General features: G+C 46.5%; 1 protein-coding gene across 1 annotated transcript in view; it reads right to left on the minus strand.

Moving 5' to 3' along the window:
- CNTN5 (contactin 5) overlaps nucleotides 1-20032 on the minus strand; it is a 1198205-nt gene that overhangs the window by 22623 nt on the left and 1155550 nt on the right. Inside the window, exons 22-23 of the mRNA XM_083170083.1 lie at nucleotides 13613-13722; nucleotides 146-332 (exon numbers count right to left, since the gene is read on the minus strand). Coding sequence (XP_083026209.1) covers nucleotides 146-332; nucleotides 13613-13722 — 297 coding nt within the window. The remainder of the gene's footprint in view (nucleotides 1-145; nucleotides 333-13612; nucleotides 13723-20032) is intronic.

Consider the following 20032-nt stretch of genomic DNA (forward strand, 5'->3'; position numbering starts at 1 on the left):
TGCTGGGCCGGCAAAGCATCACCCCCCTTGACCAGTGTGGTAAGACATCCCCTCAACATTGACAGCACCAGGTGGATATATGATATACTTGGAAAGAAACAGCCAAGAGCGAGGGAACAATGGAAAGGGATGTTTGGTCTCTTACGTGATTTCTTGGTGCTCCCACGTATTCGCGTGCTCGAGGGCCCGTATCCCGCTTTGTTAAACGCTCTTGCGGTGATGTGATATAACGTGTTTCCTTCTAACTCTGTCAGAATGATGGAGGATTCATTTCCAGTGGTTTTCACTTTTTCCGCAGCCTCTTCTTGCTCCATATCTTTCCAGTAACTAACCTGCCAACATTGACCACACAGAAGATTAATTTTTTGGCAGACGCCAAGTTCCCCCGTATTCTTTTTATTGCTTATGTGAAGGCACCGGACTCCCTACAGCCAGGAGAACCTTCTGTCAAAAAATTAACGGGCTATAAAAAACATGAGGGATTTGTAGCCCACGTTTTGCGCCTGAGTGATAGTAAGCCTCCCGCCCGGCTGTCTTGGGTCAGGATGTCACTATATTACTCACAGGATCATTGATATTCAGAGACCAAGACACTGTTTGGCTGCCTGGTCAGAATCGTAGAAAACAAATGCTGACAGACAGTCAAAAGAATTCAAACAGAAGTCTTGGAAGTCTCGCCTCACCCACGTATTAACCAGCTGATCTAAGTCGCTTGGCGCAGTGATTTGCAAGGTATAGTTTTATAGAGGAAATATTTTGCCCTTATTACAATCCAAATAGTGGTATATCTGCTCCGATGTGATGGATGAGCTCTGACAGTGCACCTAAGGATAAATTACAGTGGGTTAATGTTTTAGGTGAAAGCATAAGCAAATCGGCGATGGAAGGAGAAGATTTTATTTCAGCTGTTCCAACCAGGACAGGTGTCTGTCACATTCAGTTTATAAAACGCTCTGACAATGTCACAATGACCTTTGCTGGAGAAGCTGGGATAAACATGGTGATGGATGTTCCCAGGTTCTTGTACAAAATGACAGCGCCTTGTACTGTATGTATGAAGGCAGAGGATAGGCAGCGGTGCGGAACTACAAATTCCAGCATGCCTAAAGATGGCAACCTGCGATCCATGATTTGAAGATTTTTGCTCATTTTTCAGTGATCGCGCAATTTCCCAATCTTACAATCTGCGCCCATACACTACGGATATTTACCAGTGATTTTCAGATTGTTTTTGATCTTAACATTGGATCTTTAAATCTGATAATCCCCATACACCACCTAATTGTAATCTCTATAGCAGTGATTGTCAGCAGTAGAAGAATTGCATGATTGTCAAAACAGTCACCATACATGTCACCATACATAAGCAATTGCAAGTCCAAGTTGAAGGGTGTCAGATCTGACTTTTTTAAAGTCGGATCTGTTTTGTCGGAAACGGCCATGGATTGTCAAATTCACGGGCATTTTCGACAATCTGTGGCTGTTTTCGCCGATCCACAGACTTTTTAACACTCGACAGTTAGAACATTGAATTCCAACTGTTGAATTGGACAGAAACGGTCCTGGATTCCGTCTGTCGGGACATTCTGACATTCAAAACCCCGGATTGAATACCCCCTTATTGTCCGATCTGCCCGGGATTCCATCTGTCGGGACGGTCTGACAGTCGGAATCCCGGATTGAATACACCCTTATTGTCTGGTTGGAAGAAAAATCTGGTCATTTATGGGAGCAAATTACAGTTGATGATTGGCTTCGAAATGCTGGAAAACTGACAAAGACTGTCATTGAGATGTTATTAGATCTTTGTTCCAATCAGCCATATCGGACAATAAATCTTCAGGTATCTGGCTAGCTGTAACCACTTCAGTAGTATGAAATTTTCCGGGCTGAGTCACGCTGCAGGAGGCGTGCACCAGTGGTGCCTCCAGCTGGGCACCACCTCTAGGGACACCCCCCATCGCTCCCCCTCCTCCTGTCGCTCCCTTTCCCCTCCTGTTGCTCACCTCCACTCTGTCCAGTCCCCACCCCGGTGATTGTACACTCCCACTTGGGAAAGTTTGTGGCTGCTCGAGAGATTGGGCACCCGAACACATAAATGCAGAGTGCTCCCAAGTTGCCCTGAGCCCCCCCAATCATCTCTGGTGATACAGCATATGACCAATGGGGTGGGGAGTCAGGACTGGCCAGAGGGGAGGAGCTCCTGGAGGGGGGGGGGATTTGGCCCCTAGAGGTGGTCCACCAGTGGTATAATCATAATTGCGGAAAATCTGCCCTGTCTCCTCAATGCACACACACACAAATTTCAAATAAGAGGAGCCTCTGCTGAGGTAACTATAGTAGGGTGCGGGTAACAACAGCAAGGGGGTAGGCAGGCAATATAGGGGGTGGGGCTGAGCAGGGGGTGGAGACTGGTGTGATCCGGCTTATGACAAAGACTTCCACAGACCTTAGAGAAATGAGGAGGATTACTTTACGGGCATTGGTCAGCGGGGACGGAGTTTGGAGTGGGGGTGGGGGGGGGTGGGGGGTGGAGGTGAATTGAGGTGCCGGGTCCCTTTCAGTACGACAATGTGGTTCATTTATCAATGAGTGATAAAATACACTGCATACGATAAATGGTGCTCCAGCGAATCAGCTTCTAACTGACATTGGAAGCTGATTGGCCAGAGCACTATTTATCTTTGACAAGTTTTAGTAATCAATGATAAATGGGCCCCAATGTATATTGATTAATCACAGCTCAGCCTTGTAGATATTCACCCCATCTTGCACCTTGCAGACGGATTCCCCGCACTCTGCCCTGCCTCTTACACAGCCCTGTCACCAGTACTCTGTATATATGACCTGATTAATCTACATCTATGGGACGTTCCCCTGCAGTCCAGCAACAGCCAGAGCTGGTGTGCGGATGAACAGCAGCTGAGAGACTGAACTATGTGCATCTATTTTCAGGTTAAGGAGATATCATGGTTAGTTCCTAAGTGAGCGAATGAGGCGCGCAGCGGTGCGGAGGATCATGCCTTGTGGCATTTCCTGTGACTGCAGATACTGGTTGACATTAGCAGACAGAGGAAAATCCCAGGCTTTAAAGTGATGTCTGTCATAGTCGGTCATTTACACATGGATAATTTGTCTGGGAGGCAAGGAGAAAAAACTGAACAAATCAAGCCCCAGTTAGATGAACCAAGATGTCATTCCTCGTCCTTTGTACCAGATAATGCAAGATTCATCATCGCAAAATGCAATATTACCATCTCACAGTATAAAGGCTTAACCCTGCTGTAGACAGACTGAACCAATATACTGTACAGTGTTGTGCATGATAATACAGCCCAGCGAATGGGGCCCTAGTGATATAATGAGATCCTAGCGGATGGATAGGATGCATTATTAATCATAGATATTACCCTGTAGTTCCCTACTTTATATAATGTCACATTATAAAGCTGCCGGTACAGATTATGCCCCAAAGTATCCACAATTCCCGTTATGACAGTGTCCCCAGTTCATTTTATGTCACATTGCAGTGCCCCATGTTTATACTGTGCCACATTAGAGAGCCCACCAGGTCAAGTTATGCCACATTACTATGTTACTATGATTAATATTATGCTACAGTATAGTGCCTCCCATTCACATTGTGCCACATTTAAGTACCCCAGTTCTTATTATGATACATTACAATGTCATCCAGTTCAAACTATGCCACATCACAGGACCTCCTTACCATTCTCTGCTCCTTTCACTAAAAGTGTAATGTTACGCAAATCAGGCTGGGCAATGGATCCTTGCACCCATGATGGTTATGTCCATGCCTCGCACAGATATATATGGGTCCATGCGTTGTCACCATGACTGCCCAGTGGACACTTTTATGGAAGGGTTCTTGGGGAACCCTGCCAGAAGTACATTCCAGATTTGAAGCCCAATTTGAAGATTGTGTTAGCTCCAGGAGCCAATTGTTACGATACCCACCGGGGCGTTGATGGTCGTTGCTTACTACAGGCAGCAGGAGATCAGGTGTGAGCCCGCAGCTGGGACCGCCGGTTAGGACGGCCACAGCGAATCCTACTCTAACTCTGTTGAGTCCCCGAGGCAGATGGGAAACCCCTGCAGAACTAGGCTTCGCCTGTGGCCGCCGCGTCCGAAGGAGCGAGTTAAGCCCGCTCCGACCCCGATGCAGCCAGGTCTTAGGATATGACAAGGGGAAAGCGATCGCCACGGGGTAGCCCAAGAGGATAATCTGACTACTGGACCTAGCTGGGAAATGACCCCTGACTGCCGGCCCCAGGCCAAGACGGGATTGCGACCTAGTCGCAGGCACAACTGACAGCGAGGAGTCCCACACAACACACCCCAGGGACAATGACTCCTCAAAGCCGGGATAAGATGGAAGGGAACAATTCCTGCCTAATCGGATCTAAAGAGAAACAGCAGGGAAAGAATCCAAGAGGGATTCTAAGGAGAATCGGAACTGGATGGGTAAGACAACAGGCCCACGGAGGGGCGAAGCCACGGAGGGCTACTGGAATGAGAAAGAGAAGACCGGGGCTCCACTGGAGCACTTACGTGACCCACTGCAAGATGGAAACTGCGGGTCAGACGCCGGCTCAACCCAGGCACAGGACACCCACAGGAGGCTGGGAGACTGGACGAAGCTGGAAGCAAATTTCCACGGACCAGGACCAATGCAGAACACCTACAGAAGACTGGGTGACAGGATGCAGCTGGAAGCAGATGTCCACTGACAAAATGGAGAAACACCCACAGAGGACTGGGTGACAGGATGCAGCTGGCAGCAACTCTCCAGAGCTTAGGACCGAGGACCAGGACTAAGGGAACCGGGTTTACACGCTAATGGTGAGCAAATAGCTATAACCGGCGTCTGTGCCCAGCAGACGCCGGCTATTTATTTGAAAACCGCGCCGCCTGAGTGACGTCAGGCGCGCGCGAACCTAGCTGCCGGGCGGAAGTTCGGGGACGTTGCCTGGCAACGCCCCGACGCCCAGACTCAGAGTGAGGCTTGGGACGCTGCCCGGCAACGTCCCCAGCCGTGTCACCCTGCGTCACCTCCGCCGTCCGCCCGGGTGTAGAGAATGCCGGGCGGCGGCGTGCAACACCAATATTAGAAATGTTTCACATTCTATTCTAGATATTGGTAAATCTGCCATCATGGGGGTCCGGCTGCCGGCGAGAATGGAGGGCATCCATATGTATCCTGAGAGGAGGACCCTGCTCATGGATTGTAGAGCTGGAGGTGCAGGAAGGTGAGATGGATTATGTAGTGAGATGGTTAAGTAGTGAAATTATATCATTCTAGGAACAATTTTGTTTTCAGCGACTGCTTGAACCAATGCATGCTGGGAGAGAACAAGGGAGATCGCATGAATTGTGGTGGTCAGCACAGGAGAAATCTTGGATTCTGGAGTGAGATATGACCAGATGGGAGGAAATTGGTGATCACTGGCTAACAAGAGAGGGCAGGTAGGAGTGTATATGGAGATGAGGTTGGAGAAGCAGCCAAGTTGAAGGGAGCTTTGTGTGTGACAATGAGAAATTTTAAGATAATTTTGTAGTGGAATGGGAGCCGGTGAAGGACTTGACAGAGGGGGAGGCAGGTTTGGAGTGGGGTGTGTGTGTGTGGCATTGTAGGGGTGGCAGAAGTATGATAGATGGCTCCTGCTCTTCCATTGATAGTAGGTGTCCCCCAACATTTTATTCTTGGCCCTCTTCTTCTCTATCTCTATACGTCCTCTCTGGGTGAGCTTATTTGCTCACTTGACTTCCACTCTCACCTTTATGCTGATAATACTGAAATATAACGCTCCTCTCCTGACCTCTCTCCCTCTATCCTCACTCATATCTCCAACTGTCTCTCTGCTGTCTACTCTTGGATAACCCAACACTTTTTTAGACTTAAAATATCAAAGACTAAGCTGACCTCTTCCCACCCTAATGCATAAAACCTGACCATCTCTCATCCTAGCCTACTGTTTATACTCACTTCTTCCCCTTCTGTGTCACCCCTGTCTGTCTAACCCTCCCCTTTAGAATGTAAGCTCTCAAGAGCAGGGCCCTCTCTCCTCATGTGCCTTTCTTAGAACATATAAACCTCTGCCACCGTGATGATTGCTTCAGTGTCCTTTCCCCTGATGCAACTATAAATATTAACCATGTACTTGTCCTAAACTGTCTTGTACTGTACTGTAATTCGGTATGTGTTTTTGCTCATAACTATGCTCTGTAAAGCGCTGCGGAATATGTATGCGCTATATAAAAACCTGTTAATAAATAAATAAATGGCTTTAATTATGAAAATAAAGTAGGCAAAGTCAGTGGCAGTAAGGGGGAAATGGTGGCAAGGGTGAAGAAATTTATTAAATGTGGCAAAAAGGTGGGTAGAGTCGAGAAGCATTTTTTAGAAGCATTCAAATGCATTCAAAGAAGCATTTTTTAGCAGAGCCTTAGGAAGAGAGCATATCCTTCAAGTAGTGGAAGCATGCCAAGCAGAGATGAGTTCCTCCATTGGCATTCAATTGTACATAAAGGAATGTCTGCATTTAAAGGAACCGTGTACATTTGGTTTGCCAAGGATGGGCTTGAGGACACAATGCCTCGAACTTGGATATTCTGCAGCAGGGGCATGGCCAAGTTGATGCTATTTATATTGATGATCCATAATGATGTCATCAAGCGGATTCCTGATATATATGCAAGAATATGCCTTACATTCCCTACAAGTCCAAGAGAGCTCCACATACTGGGCCTTATTCTGGTTGGTGCGGTAATATCCGCGTGCGTTCGTGCCGCCGATGTTTTGTGTCTGCACATGTGCAGAGGCGTCTCTGCGCATGTGCGAGCGGGGCGTACGGCCAAATTCCGCATGAAATGTGAACACTCCGAACAGGGGGTGGAGAGGGGCGTGAAGGGCTATTTGGGCTCATTACCATATGCATACGCCCCGCGTTTAATGGGCGTTCCCATGCAAACACTGGGCGTACGTATGGTAATGCGGTCGTGACGCACGTGTAGGGGGCGGACATATGACATCGCCGGATGTCAGTTGCCCTCCCAGATCCCTGCTTTTGCACGGAGAAATGCCCGTGTGGTCTGAGGTGGCGGGTGCTGGCGGATCACTCGAATGATGGGGGAGGTTCCCTGAGATGGAGGAGGCGTATTCCATGAGAAATACACGTGCGGTCCGTTCGGACAGCTTCTTACCGCGTACGGACGGAGTTGGCGATCCGTATGGAAGGCGGGGTTTCGCACGCACGGTCCTGGCCGCATATTCGGATCCGGCCGCACCGATCAGAATAAGGGCCACTGTACTGTAATGTCTTGCCGACATCCCGGTAGTGTCGGCACATATGTTATGGGTAAATAGATCATACGGCTTATGTGATGGTTTCTTGTGCTTAAGGAACGCATTCGTATCTGTTTTACTTTTTTTTTTTTTTCAATTATGGCGACTGACCAATTTTCTAACAGTTTTGTATTGTGAATGAACTTTTAATGAATAGCGCGCCAATCAATTCCCGACTTCCCCAGGAAGAGAGCATAAGAATTCCCCACACAGACTGCAAGCATCTATTAAACATTTCACTACATAATAATTCACTAACTTCTCACAGGGAGAACATTTAAATAAATGGCGGCTGTAGAAGAAAACATGACTGTATAATATAGCAGCAATATGGCTTAACCAAGTCAATCCATTTCTATAAAACAAGTCACTATGCATTATAGAACACAGTAAAACATCTAATGAAATCAACTACGCTGAAAAAGTTTTCTCAAGTAGAAACGCATTTAAATTCTGTTTTATATGCTAATGAATGCAGCTGCCTGTTTGATGCGGCGCTTTATCATGTATTTTCTTTATTTTAATGGCTGAAATTTGATTTTCCTTTTTGGGCGATTGTAATGAATCTAATTTATTTAATATCTGACTGACACCAGATGAAATGTAAATGAAATAAAACACAACACATAGAAGCAGCCTAGTTACGGCGGTGTAGGGATCATGAAGGTCTGTCGTTAACATACAGGCATCATAGGCTCTGGCCTGGGGCAGCACAATTCAATTCCTGAGGTTTTAAATATTTTTTAGCCAATGCTAAAGGGGGCAGGGGGATGAAAAAATGGCACTGAGGTGAACCATACAACATAGTAGGTATAATTGAGCTGAATATGGGCATTCTCATGTAATTAAAGTTCGATGATGCAGGTTGGCGGAAGCGGTCATTTCTCCGGATTCTGTATGAATCCTGACGGTCATAATACCGACAACCATTGACCAATGGTCAAAATACAGACATTTAAAATACCGACAAGGTCAAAATACCGACATATATATATATATACAGGTCAAAAAGTATGCACAAGTTTTTCATACTTTGTTGTGTTGTCTGTATGTTGACAAAGGTCAACATAAAACCTGTATGAGTGTACCGCGTCCCCACGCATGGCTCGCTGCGCTCGCCATGCTTCGGGCACAGTGACACTATTTTATTCTCCCTCCATGTCCTAGTGGATGGTAGGGCATGAAATTCCGCCTGTCGGCACATGTAGGTGCGGCATGGACAGTCAAACCTACAGATAAAGCCGGGCTTGCAGGGGATGGCGGCAGAATCACCAGTTGCCATCCCCCGCCAGCCGCCATCTGTATCTGCTAAAGGGGACGCGCGCGCACAAGATGCGCGCGCGTCCCCTTCCGACGGCGCTTGTCGGCGGTCACCTGGGGTCCCCACCGCCTCCCCGCACCCCCCCAACCCTGTCCGTCTCCCTGAAGTGGAGACGGACAGTTTCCCGTCGCCCCGCTGCCCGGAAACTGAGACGCGCGTGCGCGTGAGACGAATGCGCATCTCAGTCAGATGGAGCACCTCGCTGCTGGCGGATCACCAGTGGAGACAGTCTGTCGATTCGCCAGCAAGAGGGAGCCCGGCTCCCTCTGTAGTACCACATCCCCTCTCTTGCTTCGGGCACACTATTTTATTGCCCTTCAATGTCCACTGTGATGGTAAAGTATGAACAAGTTAAATGTCGATATTTTGACCTTGTCAGGATTTTGATCGCAGCTAAATTGACTGCATCACGTTTTTCTCCGACATCGGAATTCTGACTGTCAGGCGCTCGACAGTCAAAATCCTGACTTACCGGGGCTATTTTCACTCGTGGGGGTCCACGACCCCATAGAGGGAGAATAGAATAGGTGGCAGGCGCAGCGAGCCACCGAGCCCGCAGCATGGCGAGTGCAACAAGGCCGCAAGGGGCTTAAATGGACTTGACCCCCTGTTGGCGAAACGACCGTCGGAATCTCAACTGTCGGAAACTCATACCATACCCAACCTCACTGCCGGTGGCCAACCCTTCGTGCAGAAGAGAACAAGTCCAAGGCCTATTTATTTATTTCGACTACAAAATAGAGGATCAGTGCTGATACAGGGGGTTATTAAGACCTGATCGCATGACTGTAAATTCGCATATCGGCAATAATCGATAGACTGCGCATGTGTAAGGCCCATAGTATGAATGTACGAGGCCGATCAGGTCCGAAAACCCCCCAGACATTGGGTGGGGAGGTGGGTGATAATCTACAGAATACTAGAGATCTCTGCTGGGGGGAATCTAATAAATGTTAAAATTGACCAAAAAGCTTGCAATCTAAACCAATTTTAAGTTATTCTAGCAGACTGAAGACTCTATCTCATCCCTTTCTATTAATACAACATGACAAAAATACATTGAGCCCAGTACATTTCACATTTACACGGGGAATGGGAGCACAAATGCATTTTAAGTTTCGGCTGCAGAATGACTTGAGCTTGGTGATTATCGCCCATTAAGCATTTCTTAGTAAGTGGGGCTGATTTGTTTTACAAGTATCTGGGATGCAGAATGACTAATTAAGCCTCCAATGCGTCCATTACACAGCTGAAGCAATTAAACTGCAAATTTCCGCTAATGGAGCATAAATAAAAACAGTGTGTAAAATGTTATATTCCATATGTGGCCCAGTAATATATGACAGTATACTCTGCAATCCCCATTGTCTGCACAGCACCACCCAGGGTTACCTATAATTGCCAACCGACATTAGTAACTCTCTCTCCGCAGGTGTTGGCAGCAGCGTTAATTAAGTGGCCGTAGGTGCTACTTGATAAGCCTTACGGGCGTATATCATGGGGCTGGGTATTGGTAATGCTTTCAACCGTATTGAAACTATTTTCCTGATTTTAAAGTACCTTTTCTTTCTAATTCACGATAGAAAAATAATAATTAGCTATTTAGAAAGTAGCTGTCAAAGTGTATGGTTTCAATGAGTAAAACTGAATGACAAATAACAAACAAACAAAAAAACTTTTCAGATTGGGGAGACTAATGAAATTCTAGCAATCAGATTCTAGTTACCATTTTATAGAACTAACTGTAATGTAGCTAGAATCTGATTGGTAGTTATGGGCAACGCCTCCAGTTCTACTCTTTAGACTACTTGATGTGGTATCTATGGCATCACCTATTGGAAAGAAGACATATTTACTTTACGGCAGACTGAAGCAATATGGTAATCAGAGACAGATTATGGGGTTTATTTAGACCCGTTTCTTCCGGTCCAAATTCGGCCCCTTTCCTGATGTTTGGGTGGGTGGCTGATGTCACATGACGTAAGCGTTCGCCCCCTTTTCGGCCATTTCTGTCCATGATAAAATTAAGTATACACTTACTCTTTATCCACAAACTGAGAAAAAAAATCATTCGATGGTCAGCGACCATTGAACGATTTTTCATCCGGATGGCTGCATACGAGGGGATGTGTTCGCATACAAATCCCCTCACATGCTAACAAGGGGTTTTGGGAAGTTGGGTGGGGGCATTCGGTGCTTACCTGTTCGCTACACAGCCTAGCAAACTGGTTTGAATTAGGCTCTATGGGGCAGATGTATGATGTGTCGTTATGGGGGAGAAGGGGTATCAGCGCACGTTATGTGCACTGATACCGCTTCTCCCCCATGTATGACGCGGCCGGGATGCGGTAATGGACAGGGGCGCTATGCGCCCCTGTCCATATCAGCGCTGCTATCAAAATGATAGCAGGCCGATTGTATGAACGGTCAGCATCGCTGACCGTTCCGCCCGATGCCGGTTTTGGCTTCGCCAGCAGCAGGCTGGCAAAGCCCTATCTAAACAGCAGGGACAGCGCTGTCCCTGCTGTTAGGTCTGGGCTGCGCTGGGGATCTCGCGTGAACAGCGAGATCCCGCGCATGCCCAGTGCGGCCGGCCGGGGTACAGGAGATAGCGCATCAGTATTAACTGATGCGCTATCTTCAGAAAGGGACATCGCCGGAGGGGGGAGTTAACGCTCCCCCGCTTCGGCAGACAAGATGTTAATACATCTTGTCGATGTCCCTTCCTGCTTCGCCTCGCTATTGAGGCGAAGCAGGAAGTATCATAGCGGCGCGATAAGCGCTGCTATGATACATCTGCCCCACTGGGCCAGATGTATTAAGCCTGGCGAAGAGATAAACTGGAGATAAAGTGGAAGGAGATAATGCACCAGCCAATCAGCTCCCAACTGTCATATTTCAAATACAGCTGATTGGCTGGTGCGTTAACTCCTTACACTTTATCTCCAGTTTATCTCTTCGCCAGGCTTAATACATCTGCCCCTATGTTTCTTAGGGGCAGATTTATCACTTCCGCAAGCACTTCCGAGCTTGTGGAAAAATTCTGTCTCTGCCAAAGCACACATGGAAAGACTATGGGCCAGATGCACTAAGCTTCCCAAGTGATAAAAGGGAGAGTGATAAATAGCCAACCAATCAGCTCCTACCTGCTATGTCACACACACTGTAAAATGTCAGACAGGAGCTGATTGGCTGGCTGTTTATCACTCTCCCTTTTACCGCTTTTGAAGCTTAGTGCGTTTGGCCCTATGAGCTGTGTATGTGCACAATTGCCGACGGATTGCCCTCCCCCCCTCAGTGGCAAACACAGAATTTTTGGAAGGGGGTTTCCAAATGTAATCCAAAGTCTACCCCTTTGGAGTAAGTTCGGGAGTCTGGGGGAATGGTAACAGCCCTGAAAATTAGTTTTTTTTACTGTATGCTGGAATACATTATTAATATTTAACAGTACAGATGGTCTATAGTATAGGCTGTTTCAAGCATTTAAATAAGATAAGTGGTCAGGAAAAGGTTAAACATGCCATATTAATTAAATACACAAACATAATCGAACCAGTACTGCACTTTCTAAGCTCACATTCTCCCACCTCATGTTAAGGCTCCTTTCCCTTCTGCCTGGCAGCTACTCTCTGGTCTGTTGCGATGTTTGAGGGCTCAGATCCACACACACATACACAAACACAGCAAACTTGGTAGAAGAAGCTGCTCCCACAGGGCATGTGCAGCAGTTCTGCTCGGTCCCTTACACTGATGTTGTGGCGGCTATAGTGATCATATTATATACCAGTGCTATTGTTGTCTTAATCTAAGGCACTTGTCAAGATGAGGGGAGTTTCTGGGCAACCCGAAACCCCCTGCGTTTGCTTATGAATGCTGTAAATGCCGGTTTACATCAGGCAAATGGGTCACATTTCAGCTGTGTTCACATGACCAAAGCCATGGAGTACACCAGAGCACCAATCACCGCATCTGGAGGTAAAAAAAAAATCTAAAAATGTAAAAAAAAAAAAATGGAAATAAAATAGTGATCAGCTTGTGGTCCTAATAGATATAGCTGATCACAGTAACCGACTTGTGATTCTGCTCTGACTGCCAGTTGTACCCCCGTGTGCGCACCTGCCGTATCCACAGAGGTGATCTCAGGGCCTATTTTAAGTCACAGTAAATTCCTGGTTTATTTCTATTACAAATTGTACATAAACACACATACAGTACATATGGAAGTTCCGTCTACATGCCCATGACACACCTATTATACATATGAATGCCCACCAATAGCAGCCCAGTTACAAACACTCAGCCTCTGACTGCCCCTCCACTTGGATATTACATTCCTCCCAACATCCTGAACTGGAGATTCGGGACCTCTCCCGATGCCAAAGGCACGCACTCCCAAAAAAGGGACATGGCCTCGACAAGAAGGGTGTGGCTTCACAGCAATGGGACTGTGCCGCAAAATTGGGAGGTCTGATATCATGATGGGGCACCGAGAGGTCCAGGAAGCATCGGAATGAACGGGTCATCCTTATTTTGACCCTTATCCTTTTTAACCCTTTGAGTGCCAATGTTGCTGTGAGGGATGTGCAAAATATCAGCTAAAAATGCCAGTCTGCTATTTTGGGCACAATATTTTTTCAAAATTCAATTTATTGACTTGCGATAATTTTCCGGCAATAACTGAAGTGATTCATATTCCTCAACTACGGACCTGGCATTTTTAGCTGATATTTTGCATATCTCTCACAACGTTGGCACTCAAGGGTTAATGCCAACACGTTATGACTGTACTGTACAGCTGTAAGCTGACTCCCTCCGAAAACATGCCCCCATATAAAATCAAGAGGCCACAGCAAGGAAGGCGATCACACAGGTGTCTTCTCTGAGCTGATTCTGTATCAGAGATTCAACGTCATTTACATTCCTACCTCGAATCCCACCGGTCTGCCAACATTGTCCTTGGATGACTTCCATGTGACCAGGATTTCTGATGCCGACAAACCTGTTGCTTTGACGTCAGTGGGCGGACTGCTGGGTTCTGCAGAGAGGATTACAGAGAGGCAAGATATTGAACTGTCACCTAAGTAATGATCATCAGTTACAGCAGTATTTCATTGCAGACTTATGCTGGACTTGGGCTGTTGGGTACCACTCCCCTTATCTCCCTCCCTAATCTTTGCATTTTCTTGGCAAGCTCCTCTGTGACTCCATCATCTGATTGCTGGGTTCCAGTTATATATCTCTGTCATCTGATGTCTGCTGCAAATTGAGAAGCTGGTTTACAGTATACATCAGATTACAGGGGTCAAAGAACAAGAAGATGACCAGAGATATGGAGGAGATCATGAGTGACGATCACTGGACAATGCTGCTGAAGCTGCTTGCGAGTGATTTTGTCTTTAGAACCTTCCTTTAGTGACTTCCTATTGGAAGTCCGACCTACCAGTCACCTAAGGCAGTCCTACAGGAAGTTGTTCCCTCCCCCCAGGGCTGCGTCTTTGGCTTCTATGGGCTGCAGCCGAAGCAGCGGCGGCAGGGGGAGATGGCATCACGGCCAGGGGAAGCCCCCTCCTACAATCGGGTAGGAGCCACTGCTGGTCACATGCGCCGGATCCTGACTCTGCTCAGCCTGTCAGAGCAGAGAAGGCATCGGGAAACTGGAGGGAACCTGTGGATAATGACGTCTCAAGGTTTTTTCACAATTTTTTTTAGTAAATTTATGGGAAAGTCAATTTGATTACTAAGCAATGCAAATGAAAAACTTCCAGGTAGTTTTTTTTCTGTGAAAACCCCTTTAAAATATTTCCGCGAAACTAACAAAGTGAAGGGGTGTAACATCTCCAAGGAGTCCAGAAATACTCTTATGGTATATTTATCCAACCTTCTAAAGAGAAGTAGAGGTACAGTATTTCCCATATCTACCAATCAAAGTGAAGCTATCAATTATGTAATACATTCTATAAAATAACTAGAATCTGATTGGCTGATATCTAAAATACCTCTACTTCTCTTTGAAAAGGTTTGATAAATATACAATAGTAGTAATACTGTACTCATGGGTATTGAAGTTTCCATTGAAATGAGCTACAGTACCAAGAAGATTTAGGGGTATATTCAATCCCGGGTAACGACTGCCGGGCTGGCCCAATAGCCATGACCCTGTCCCGTTCTCGGCCGGCTCGACTAAGAATCGTCAGGCGGGATTCAATGTCCAGCCTGCCGAACACCGAAAAGGGTGCGTGGTCGCAAGATACAGCCGGAAGCTCGACAATCCACATCCGTTCTCAGCAGAATGGGCCCGGCTGCTTCTAAAGCCAGGTCCATTGTGCCGAGATCCCTGTTCAATGCTGTCGGGAAAGACAGCATTGAATAGAGACCCACCCCTATTTCCCCTGTCGTAAATAGCGGCGGAAGCGGAATTTCCCCTAAGATTGTGAAAAACTGTAGCCTTATATGGGGTGTACACATGGGCCAGCCTCCAAATCCTGTATGTTGCACAATGCGCCTGATTCAGACCTGATCGAAGGGCCATAAATTCGCATGGCCAGCGGTCAGTTTAGCATCCGCTCCAGTAACTACTGACATCCGATAACAGGCTTTGGTACGCCTGCGATTTCCCTGATACTTCCAGCATTTTTTTTTTAATCACGTCACGCATTTTTCTTGCCACTCCCTAAAAACGGTCACTTTCCAACCCCACACGCCCTCTCAATGTCAATCATTTTTAGAACGGCCAGCGATCAGAAATAGTTGCTTCGCAGCACGGCCTCGCACATGTGTCCTGCGTACCGTACGAATGTGCACAGTATCGATAATCACCTGCGGTGCGGAATCACAGCTGTACCACCAGGTCTGAAGCGGGCTTGATAGCACAACTGCACCCATTAATTTAAACAGCAATTATTAGTAATTATTTTATTGGGAGGTATGGGCTAAAAAATACTCATTCAATAAATGGGACTCCATCTGTAGGCTTGAGTCGATAACACACGGCTTGTATTAATCTGTTCTCTTGACATCGTTCAGGCCCGGAGTGATTTGCAGTAGTTTGGTTGTTTCATTATTGGCAGAATATCAAAAGCCACAAGTAATATATTGTACTTTATATTGGTTTCTTATCTCTTAAAACGCTGTACAAAGCGCCCGTCTGGCGATGATCAAGTCGGATCTTATGTATAGGTGTCCTGAGAAAATGTTTAATTATGAATGGTTCACAGAATAAAGTGAATGCATTCAGTCCCGATGGTTTGTGTATGTTATCCTATAGATAACTGGGAAATGAAGTGTCATCCGAGAGTGCAATAAATCAGGCTGTAGGAAAATGCGGGCAGGGATAAAGTGTAGTATCTGTATATATCTGACAGAGACATGCATGTTTATTGCGATAGCAACAAACATAAGCAGCCTTGTGTCCCAACCAAGGCTAAAAGCCGACAGTTTATCATTCCATAATCGCTGGGTTTTCAGAACATATATTGTTTAACCCTTTGTTACTAGCCAAATACTGCTCATGTGTATAAATGACTCCCTTCCCTATATATAAATATTCCCCTCTTACTGTTTATTGGTATATACCCTGTCAGTGCTTGATTCTACCTAATGTATGTATAGTTTCTGCTAGGCTATATCAGCAGGGTGACGCATGCCAGTGGGCAGGGATGCCACTATGAATTTTGGGTCCCGGGACTGATTTCCAGTCCAGATCCCTCCATGCCACCCCCATCTACCCCCCTCATCCCCCCCTCCCTTCACTTACCGCCCGACTCCTGCACCCTCAGGGTGAACGCAGCAGGTCCCAAAGCACAGTCTTCTTCGATGCAGGACGCCTGCAGCCAATTAAAATGCAGCACCGGCTGGTGAGCCAATCAGAGATCTTGCACCAGCAGCTGCTCTGATTGGCTAATGGTACACAAGCTCTGATTGGCTTAAAAGCCGGCGCAGCATTGTAATTGGCCGCCGGCGCCCTGCATTGAAAAAGCCTGTGCCTCGTTCAGTGCAATAGGTGCAGTGCAGGCAGCACACCGGAGGCAAAATGAGCTGCCTTCCAGAGGCCGGGGCCCAGGACAGCTGTACCCACCAGCCCTGCCAGTTGGGGCACGAAGGTCCATGACACCTGGTGTGGCCAATATACTGTAGGTGCGCTCACCCAAAAAGGGGATGTGGCCTTGTGGAAAGGGGGTGGGGCCTCATGGGATGCTCTCTGCTACATCCTCACAGAGGCAGGGCCTTACAGGAAGCCCCTTATTACCTAATAAAGGGGGCTGGCCAAGCACACCTAGGGCGGGATGTTGTAAAATTCGCCGCCCCCCTTCGCCGGATAGCGCATTATTAATAACGGCATATGTTGTAACATATACGGTTATTAACGCAAGGGACAGCTCTTGCGATAAGAGCTGTCCCTTGCGATGCGGTGCCGGCACTGGACTTCCGGGTCTGAGACCTGGGAGTCCATCTGCGCATGTGCAGAGCACGGCGCCGGCCGCAGGGCATGCTGGGAGGGATCCGTGACGGATCCCTCAAACAGCGCTGCGGTAAGAACCCATAGGCTTCTGCAGGGAATCGCCAGCTTTTGTACAGCATACAGAAATGCGGTAAAAACCCCGATAACGGGGTTTTTACCGCATTTCTGTGATAGAGAATCTCCTCCCTAGAGATGCTGGGATGCCCCAAGACACTAGTGACACTAGTTGGATCCTTCTTATACTGTTCAGTGCAGCATCTGGCATTTTGGGGTCACCCAGTTGTGACCCTCTACGCCCGCCTTGTGATGCCTCTGAGGCACACTGCCCATTTTAAAAATGTAAAAAAGCAACACCTATATAAAAAGATACTGAAGGTCACCATGATGTATACAAATTAATACGGGAAGCTCTGAGGTGACTTCAGATATCTTTGTATTTTATAGTATCATAAGTTTTATATGACAGGTTAAAAAAAAATAAAAAAAAATAAAAGGCCTCCAGAATCTTTGGCCTCCAGCTTTCAATGCTTCATGTACTCTGCAAACAGCAAACTACCGGCCGTTTCGTGTAAGATCGGTAACGCTGCCGGTAACATTCATTGTGCTATGTTCCAATAAGTAAATTAAATAAATCCTTATTAGTAACCTGAAGAAGAGGAATTCTGGGATGCGGTCAATTTGCCAGCGGTCGGGATCCCGGCGTTCAGAATCCCGACACTGGAATCCCGACCGCCGAAATCCCGAAACTTTCTCCCTCCCTAGAGGGAGAATAAAATAGCGTGCCGAGCGTAGCGAGGCACCGGGCCCGCTGCATGGCAAGCGCAGCGAGCCCACAAGGGGGGGCGCTCCACGTCCCCCCCATGTCGGGATTTCGGCGGTCGGGATTCCAGTGTCGGGATTCCGACCGCCGGGATTCCGACCGCCGGCATTACGTATCGGATCCGGCATTCTATATGCAAGCTTGGAGAGAGTACCAACCAATCAGTCCCAAATATCTTGTTTGAAAAATGACAGTTGGGAGTTAATTGGCTAGCACTCTGTTCCTCCAGCTTTGTTCTCATTCATTTTCAGAGAATTCTATCAGTTGCGCAGGACTACATTTTCACATACACAATATGGAATATAATGTAATAAATCGTTAATCCTTTGAGTGTCATTACATTTGTCAAAATAGGTGTAAAACTTGCCAAGCAAACATTTGTTTTCATCATAATGACCTGCAATGTTTACCTTATACAGGACGTATAATCTTTTTTGACACAACAATTTTTTATTTGAATTTATATAACAAATTGAGTGACGCCGGCATTTTTAGCGCATATTTTGCACATTTCTCACAAAGATGTTGCCACTCAAGGGGCAGTATTCAATGCTCCCGATTCACCGTTTTATTTTCGGCAAATCGGGCTGTTTTCACTCCTTGCGGTGAATCTTTTTCAGTGCAATTCAGATTCACCCTATTCAATGTTCACTGTTCGCCAAAAGCGAACAGTGAATGCCGACCAGTTCTCCGTTTCATGCTCACTGCAATTCACGGGTGTATTTCAATGGGGTTTTCACTGGGATTCACCGAGAGCGTATTCAATGCTAGGATGGCGAATTGCTTTCTCCCTGATTTTATTTATTTTTTTGGTGCCAAAATATCAGATTTTTTTTTCTGTGAAGGGGCATGCTATTTTTATTCATGTGCTTGAAGCACATTAATATATATTTAATTTATTTTTTTTTTATTATTTTTTTCTTCTTTTACACATTCGCCCCGGCTTATTACGAGCAGGACCAGTGAAGCGGCTCCCTAACCCTGTCCCCTGCCAGCTCTCCCATGGGGGGGGCAGCTTCTGCTGCCTGTGTGCCCGGGAGCCCTCCTTCTCCCCCACAAATTCTGGGGCAGGCAGGGAGGCTAACATCTCACTGCCTGTCGCCCTCCCCCAGCTCCAGTTAAAATTTCCATATGGGGCCCCTGCGGCGTTGAATAGGGTGACAAGGAGGGCTGGCAGCGAATGCTGCAGCCCTCCGGAACCCTGCGAATGTGCAGCGAATCCTAAACAGGATTCGCTGCACATGCCGAAAAAAACGCATTGAGTACTCCCCAAAGAGTTAACAGCGTAAGATAAAATAGTTCTAACACCGACACCAGCCACATTCCTTTAGTTAAAAATAAACAGGTGAAGAACTAGTCTTGCAACATGACAAGTAATTACGCACATTGCTTTTCCTGTAATATAACTTTGAGGACATCTACAGTGACAAAATATCTCATTAATTACTTATTGTTAGGAACTGCTTTTTATTCCGTTTTCCTACACCAATGCGATTATCATTCAGAAGTAAAATGAAAAATGACTTGATTATGCCGTTTCTCTAGAAACCCACGACCTCTACAAATTCCAGTTCCGATGAGGTTTCTACAGCAACTTCTGACTAATCCAACATTGTATTTAAATACGGCGGATTAATGTAAGAACACTGTCTTTGATAATTACTTGTCCACAATGGTAAGCACAGGGCAGCAGACCATTAGAATACCTTGAAGGAATGATTCAATGGCATCCAATTAGCCTTTATGTTGCATATACTGTGGTAGAATTAGGAAATCGCAGTACGCTTTTTCAATGCATTCATTTGATTTTTCGTTGTGTTATTCTTATGACTGGCTAACAAAATAATATTATATTGTCAATGTATTCAAAGGTCATTCATCCAGCGCTGGGGATACGCATAAAAAGTCCAATCAAAGAGCTATAAATGAGCTTTCTTGTGTATTCGCCGTGTTTGCGGTCACAAAGTTTAGGTCAACCATGATTTATGACAGCTGGATGACAAGAGATTTACAGTAGCTTTATAGAACCAGGTTATGAGTTACAGATGTTTATCGTGGCCAAGGACA

The sequence above is a fragment of the Crinia signifera genome, chromosome 2, assembly GCF_055691185.1.
Source record: "Crinia signifera chromosome 2, ASM5569118v1, whole genome shotgun sequence".
NCBI lineage: Eukaryota > Metazoa > Chordata > Amphibia > Anura > Myobatrachidae > Crinia > Crinia signifera.